Raw genomic sequence first — 8528 nt, 5'->3', positions numbered from 1 at the left:
AATAGTATGCATATGTTATGGTGTGTATGGTGGTGGTGGTGGTGGTTGTGGTAGTTAAGGAGAAAGAAAAGAAATTGATCTTATTTCGTATCCCTTATTTCGTGATTGTGGAAAATAGTTACGTAAAGATAAACAATTTAGGTGTTACGTATACACAGTGTCCCATTTATGTTTACAAAACGTTCATAAAACGAAAACAACGAATGCTATTGAATAAAATTATATATTCTCGATGATGTAATATTTATTTATTATATGAATGAAAAAAGTCTTAATACAATGTAGGATTAATGATGACAAACGATGATAGTGATCGGAAACGTAATTTAATTACGAAAGATATTCGAACGCGTGATTAATGAGATTCATTATAATGCTGCATATGCGTAAAAAAAGGAATAAAAAAGAAAACAAAAGAAAAAATGATAAAATGCAATGTGTGCAACGTAATGAATGGAGTAGAGTGCACAGTGAAAACCGCATTAACGTGCGAACGAAAACTTCGGCCGTGTTATCCAGAATTAAAATTCTCTACCTCTTTTATATCAAAATGAGCAGCAACAAGTGACACAAATCTCTTTTTTTGTTGACCTCAGGTAAAACAACGAGTAACTTTATCTCAAAGAAATGCGCAACATTCTTTTTATTCTCTGAAGTTCTTTATTTTCCTAAAACAAAACAAAAAGATAGAACATGAAAAGAAAAAAAAAAAATAAGAAAATTATAAACTTCTATTCTCATTTAATCGAAATTTTGTGAGATAATGAAATAGCAAATCTATGAAGAAGAAATATTTCGTTACGTATAAATAATAATTAGTAAATATTTCTAACAAAGGGAATGAGTGGTTGCGTCATAGTTACATACGTTTTGATAATTTCTTATACCTATTGAAAAAAAAAAAAAAAACTACAATTTTAATCGACGTTAAAAAATAGCAAACCAATGAAATCACAAGAACGAGTAGTTAACTTGCACAAGTATATTAATATTCTTATTTATTTACTTGTTTTTTGAAAAATATCTGAATGCAAGAAAAAGGAAAAAAACAAAAAAAAAATTAAAAACGAAACAAAGATTTCGTTCGCATAAAATAGGAAGAAAAAGAAAAAAAGGAAAAAAAGGAATAAAAAATAAAAAAATCTTGATAAGAAGGAAAACTAAAGGAATCGAAGATTATGATATATAAGTAAGAGAATTTGTGTAATTATTTTTTAAGATAAAACGCAAATAAGAGAAAATACTTTAGATACTTGATGGGAAGGAAGGAAAGAAGGAAGGAAGGGATTGAGGATATCCTTTTTTATTTGGTTCGTAGAATTCTCTGTCCGTGTTAGTAACCAACCAAGAGGGATTCGTAGTATAGAATGTCGGCACGTGAAACATTCCGCTAGGGTGTACCAAGCGCACCGATAGGATGCGATAGTGGGGGATGAGTTTTTCATCCCCCACCATCGTTCTGGAGAATATAAAGTGGTCGCGTGGTTGGAAGCACAGTCATTCTGACATAGAAACTCTGACTAGTAACTAAAGGGCTAAATAGTATACGATTTAGATCGCGATTTTTTTTCGATTATAAACAACCCCTTACCTGCCTCTCGCCACCACTACCACCACCAATACCATCATCTGATCTTATTGCTTCTTGGATTGTTCTGCTTCCTTGAAAGAAAGAAAGAAAGGAAGAAAGAAAAAAAAGGAAATCGACGACTTTAGCTACGATTTTCAATTTCTTCTTGGAAGATCATCGTTACTCGAGGTATATTATTGATAATTTATGCATAATATTTTTTTTTTTATTATTGATTATTTCTTTTTTTGTCGGGGGGTGAGGTGATCTTATATTTTCTATATATTGATGGATCGATGTTAGTAATAAATAGTTACAATATCTAAAATACAATAATTATTATTTAAATATTTATATATAAAATTATTTATTAATATGAAATATTATATTATAACGATAACTTTTTTTTTATCAATTGTTATATTATATTACATTTTTTGCTTATTTGTTTCTCGAAGCGAGGTTTACTTTGTTATCAGGTCAAAATATTGATTCGAATAGATCCCGACGTTTGTGAATCGATAATTAGATATTATTTTTTAAATTGATAAAAGCAATGATGTTGTCAAAAAAAAAAAAACGAGAGAAAAGAGTAAGAAGAAAGTAGAAAATAATAAACTTTTCAGTCGGTCGTCTTTCACCACCTCTTTCCACCTCCCCGCCCTCTTCTCTACCCTTTTTTCATTCGTATAACTAGTAGGAGTTTCTTTTAAAAGATAAATGAAAGGTACAGCAACCCTTCGTGGTTGCAAGGACTGATTGATAATCCAATTTGTTTGACTTATGAATGTTATTTTTTGCAAAGCCACAATCTCGCTTAAAGTTCAACCAAAAAATAAGACGCGTTGGTGAGAATCTTTTCATTTTTTTTTTTTCTTATCATCGTTACTTACACAAGTTATTCAGCTTTGATCAATTTTTTCTTTTTTTTTTTTTTYTTTTTTCTTATCTTCGAAAAGGCAATGCGGTTAAGCGACTATCCTTCAATAAGGTAATTAGATTAATTAGAGAAATACGAAGATGTTCTACATTAAACTTCTTTACTTACGTTTCTCGGGTTCGTTAATGCTTCCTCGGACAATGAAAAATTATTATCAAATAATTGAACGAATTTTATATAATCAATGAAAACTTTTCTTTATTTTATGAGCAACATTTTTATTTTCTCTCTCTCTCTCTTTCTCTCTCTAATTAATAAAAGTTTCAATTTTAATTATGTTGAATATCAAAAAAATAATAAGATCATAATTGTATTAATGAGAAACATATATAATTAGATAGAAATAGGTAAAAATAATTAATATATTAAACTTTGTTATAACGAATTTTTCCATCGATTATTTTAAAAACGTGTTAAAAATTTAATTTGATTTATTACAAATACGATAAAAGGACGTAAATAATAATGAAAATAAAAATAAACACGAGAAAAATGATCAATCAAGATCAGATAAATAAATTCTATTGTCTTAAAATTAGATGATATTCTAAAGATTTGATGTAAGATAAGTGAGATATTCGTATATGTGATATCCGTATAGGATCCATTTGGACTAACAAATGGAAGGGAAATGTTTTATCGAAACGATTTTAATATTTATCAACTGATTTGATATTTCTCAAAGCTAAAGTGGTTATCATCAATATATAATACCATCGGGCACAAACATTTGCTATCATAATATTTTTTTCCTAAAAGTAAATAGAAAAACGTTCCCAAAGAAAAAGAAAAAGAACAAGAAAATTAACGAATAAATCAAATTCACAAAAGTTCTTCATTTTTATTTATACAAGTAAAATTGAAAAGAACGGATCTATTGTTTAGAAATCAAAATTAATAGAAACTTGAGAACATTTTACTAATTCGTTGTCAAAGGAAAAAGAGGAAAATATCTAATCAAGAAGATTATTATTGAAAATTTGAACCTTATTTTAGTATTACTTTCGTATTTTTTGTCTTTTTTTTATTCTACGTTGTTATTCATTTTCGTTTCTTTTATTTCCGATAAAAATTTCTGATACTTTCCTGATAAAGGCCTGTCTGCCAACCAAACCCTTATTGTAGTACATTTCTCATTCACCCCTAGGAAAGTATACATACTTTAGATTCGGAGTTCGTTAATATTCCATAAAAAAAAAAAAAGGGAAAATAAAAATACTTGCTTTTTTTCGTAAGAGTTCAACGTTTTCGACGATTAATACGAAAATGGTGGTTGACACCTCCATACACGGGACTTGTACAAACATTTGTAGAATATCTAAGTATCTAGTAAAAGTATATATGATTTGCATAATATGTTTCTTCTTATTTTTTATTTTAATAATAATTAACAAAGAAGAAACGCTAATGTCTAATATTGGTTTAAATTTAACCCCCCCCCCTTCCCCAAATGTTTTAAACGAAAATTATTCAAACTATAAAAGGACAAAATTATCTCACATTTATATTTTTTTTAATTTAGCCAAAAGTATCACATTTATCGAGATAAATTTTGCTTAGTTTTTTGTCTTTCTTTTTTTAAGTAGAAACTTACTCAAAGGTGCGTGGAAAAATTTCGAATCTATTATAAATTAAACAATCGAGCCTCTTTTTTGTTCTTTTTCGTTTTTAAAAGTGCGGCTACCGTATCGAATAATAAAAAGTGAGTTTGTTGGATAACAAAAAAAAAAATTGTTTTCTTTATTAAATTCGGAACTTTTTTCAATCGATCGACTAGCGTGGTATATTTTTTTGTTATCGCAGGATATTCCACGTTAAATAATTAAATAACTTTTGTTCTACGAGATATTTTTAATTCGAATAATGAAATATGTATTGAGTTTACGTGTGGGTAGGTTAATATTGTATAAGTATTATCTTTTCGTAAAGTTTCAATTAAATTTACCATAATCTTTTTTTTCTTTTTTATTAAAACGCAAGATGCATAGTTACGTATAAAACCCTAGAAGCATCTAAGTTTGGTAGATACATAATTCGATAATTTATAAAGTTTGATTGAAAATCTAACTCTTATCATTATTTACCCCATTGGACCAACGAATAATATTTAACAATGACTTCGTAACTATAACCGATAAATAATGAAAATAAATGTTTACGATAAAGTACAATCAGGAAAAAGGATAAATACGAGTTGAGTAAAAAAATTAAGAAACTATTCGAACAATTTGCAACTTTTAAGTTTGTTCATTGATGTGCTTTTTTACGTTGCTTGTTAATTTTCTTATGATCGCAAAAAATAAATAAAGAAAGAAATAATTTATTCCCGAACAATAGACAATTTTAATCATCGATTCGAACTTTGAGAAATAAAAAAATACAAGAATTCTTTTAATTGGGCCAAATTATGCGTGTTAAAAGAAATCATTGAAATTGAATGAAATTTAAGTTGGAAAATTTTAATTTTTAAAAATAAAACGATTAACTTTAATCTCTATTGCTTATTTAATTTATATTTAAATTTATTTCTCTGGTTTTTTTTTGCTATTATTTCTTTTTAATATAATTTATTAATTATTAAATAGAGTATCGTTAAAATGTTGTCATGTAAATAATTTTAATAATTATTTAATGTGAAGAGTTATTCTATAAGTTAATAATTTATGACATAATAAATATCACAAATTGACCAGGTATATATATATTACGTTTAATTAATTCATTTTTTAATTATTTTCAGGATCGATAGATTTGCTCATAAATTTGTTTTAAATTACAAATTTTTTGTTAAATTTTTCTAATATCTGTTTTTTTTTTTCTACCGAATTTGGTACCGATTTATCGAGTATTATATTCTTCTAAATCTACATGAAAATAGGTCGAAGATAAAAGAAAATGTATTTACAATTACGACTAAGTACGATTAGATTGCTTAAATACCTTTCCATAGTCATATGTTCCTTCTTTATAAATGTGAACGTTTATCTAATAGGAAACTAAAGAGAAAAAGAGAGAGAAAGAGAGACAAAGAGAGAGAGAAAAAAGAAATAAAAAAATTTATATTTTTTTGCAAGAAGCATTAAAAGCTCTTGTAAGCAGCTTTATGGCTTGATTAAGAACAACCATGAAAAGAAAAAGAAGGAGGAAGAGAAATATAGAAAAGAAAAAGAAGGAAAAGATACGAATATAAAAGATTTAAACCTTTTAACATGTCAACGGAGATTTGCACATTCTTTGAATCTCGCTTTTTTAATACGTAAATAGATTATAAACGGAAAATATATCGAAGTAACTGTAATTTATATTTCAAAAGAAATGTCAAGCCCCGTTTACGTTCGTTAAGCTTTTGACACGTATGCAAAGCGTGTTGCCTATCTTTAAGGGGCTTATAAAATATTATTTATCGATAATTTGACCAACACGAATTGTCATAGATATAAATTAATGATTATTAAGTTAATAACGAGTAAATATATTAATTAAGACAATTTAATTAGAAATATATCGATCTATCTTACGTTAATAAAAAAAATGATAAATTTCCATTAAAAATTCATTCGCTGTACTCTTCTATTTAATTTTTCATTTATCGACGAAAAAGAAATAATCGAATGAAATTTGAATATGAATTAATCCGATCTTGAGTAGACACGTTTCATGGTGAAAGAAGATAATGTTTGAAAAGGATTTATTTAAAATGAGTCTCAACGAAAATTGACAGACACATTCGTGTTACTTACAAGCGAATGTCTGTGAATAATCCTTTGTATTATGAAAGTAAGAAAAAAAAAAAAAAAGAAAATGAAAAAGCAAAAATTTAATAGCACATCTTATAAAAATTAAAAATTATTTGACTCTTTCACAAATTCGAAAAACAATTAACCAAATTCGTTCGATTTATTTCGCATGATCCACGATCTTTGCTTTTTAATTTGATCGAAAAACGATTTATTATTTCATCGTTGTTTTAGTTTATTTCATTTACTTTTTTTTTTTTTTGTTAAATATTTTATGCAAAACATTAATATTCATTCGCGTTATCTTTCCTCGCAATTCTTCCTACGTGTTTAAAATTATTTTATTTATTATTTACGGTGTTTATCTTGTTTTATTTATTTTTTTTATTTTTGCTTGAAAATTTTATGCGCAATTTTAGTAATCGTTACACGTATCCTTTACGTACATACATATATTATAATTCTATGAATTCGATATCATACGGGGAAAACGATAAAAATTCTTCGAAACGCATTTATATTCACAAACATTACACATATGTGTTACTAAAAATGATCGGTTTTGAAATATTACATTTACCTATGCAGATGTATATACTACATGCATGCAAAAAAAGTTACCAAAATATTCAGGTAACAACCTGTAACAAACATGAAAGCATAAAAACACGTTTTATACTCATACACGGTAATTATATTTAATATTAATAAATATTTTACAGTAATATATATATACAGAGTGGCTTGTAATCGATGGTAAAAAAAAAATATATGATATATAAAAATATAATATTTATATATGATATATGTATACTCGTACCAGGAAGAGAAGATTTTGATTTTTTTTTTTAGCTACCATTAGGATACACGAAAATCACATAGTTTATGGGAACAAACCATGTCCCTTTTTTTTATCTCTCCTACCCTTCTTAGGGTGATACGAGTAGGAAAACCTAACGACGTATTAACAAAGGTCTTTTGACAAAAATCATGCTGAGTCTGTAAAGGTCTCAATCCTAATCCTTACTGATAACCTTTTACGTCCTGCGTAATAATGTTCTTATTTTTTATATTTATTTTTTTCTCCTCTCCTTGCGTTTCTTTTTACACGATTGGACAAACACGATTTATATTTATTACTCGAAATTATCTATATTTTTTATCCGTATTATATGTAACGTTAAACTTAATGTTTCTAATTTTTAACAATTTTCTTAAAGGTATTAATTCGAGGAGAAATTTCATTAGAATTTTCTTGCAATCTCTTGGACTATCTCTGATATTTTATTCATTACTCGTTTCTCTTTTTTTTTTTCTTTTTTAATTATACACAGTATTGAAATATTTGTCAATGAAAATAAATCATTTTCATTAGGGAAAATGTTAGATACTTTCTATATAGAAAATATTTGATCGTTGAAAGATTTATTTGATTCCTTTTTTCTTTCTATTGTTGTAGAAAAAGAAAAATGAAGTTCTTACGAGGTGTAGTAATTTTGGCGTTGTTCTTCACCATTTTGGTCGACTGGACAATGGCGTTACCTACACTTGACAAAGATATACTAAACGATGTAGATGTAAGTATACTTTTATTTCTTTTAATTTTTTTTCTTTTTTCTTTTCTTTTTACTTCTTAAATATTCGTGTCTATTATATCGTATCGATTCTTTTGAAAAAAAAAAAAAGATTTCAATCGTATGTGCATTTAATATGAAAAATATTATAATAAACGACGCGAAATTATCGATGCAAATTTACAATAAATTTCGATCAAGAATATTGGTTATCAAAGTGTTTTGATGATAAAAAAACAAAAATAAATACACATTGGAAAGAAGTAATTAGGAAAAAAAAAAAAAAAAAAGAAAAATTGTTGTTGCAAACGAATGGAGATGCAACTAGAGTTATTCCAATGAGAAAATGAGAAAAAATAGTGAAGAAATAAAGAGAGAAAGAGAAAGATGATCAATTGGAGTCTTTTAACGGCAAAGGGAAAAACGAGTAGTTAGCTTCGTTAGAAAAGGATTTTTCTCTACATTACCAAAGACTTTTACGTATAATGAGTATCCGCACGTATCTAAATACTATAGTATACCAATAAGTTTTAGTTTACATAGAGATTATTTTAAAAGATTACATTAATTTAATAACACGTAAAAACTAAAACTATGATTTACGAGTTTCGATAATTTATCATTAAACAAATATTTGATATACAGTTTAAAATTTCTTTAAAAATATAATTTATTTTATATAACACATATTTGACTTAGATCTTACA

The 8528-nt window shown here is 26.5% G+C and overlaps 1 protein-coding gene across 1 annotated transcript in view; it reads left to right on the top strand.

Annotated features, from left to right (window-relative positions):
• Positions 1-1490: 1490 nt before the first annotated feature.
• The window catches only part of LOC106784037 (allatostatin C-like), a 14392-nt gene continuing 7354 nt past the window's right edge, over positions 1491-8528 (top strand). The window contains exons 1-2 of the mRNA XM_014743127.1: positions 1491-1759; positions 7707-7824. Of these exons, the coding sequence (XP_014598613.1) occupies positions 7717-7824 (108 nt within the window). The 5' untranslated portion in view covers positions 1491-1759; positions 7707-7716. The remainder of the gene's footprint in view (positions 1760-7706; positions 7825-8528) is intronic.

This window comes from Polistes canadensis, unplaced genomic scaffold (assembly GCF_001313835.1).
Source record: "Polistes canadensis isolate GaletaPanama2010 unplaced genomic scaffold, ASM131383v1 scaffold_29, whole genome shotgun sequence".
Classification (NCBI taxonomy): domain Eukaryota; kingdom Metazoa; phylum Arthropoda; class Insecta; order Hymenoptera; family Vespidae; genus Polistes; species Polistes canadensis.
Note: the sequence above shows the minus strand (reverse complement) of the source record. Positions and strands in the feature narration are given on the sequence as shown.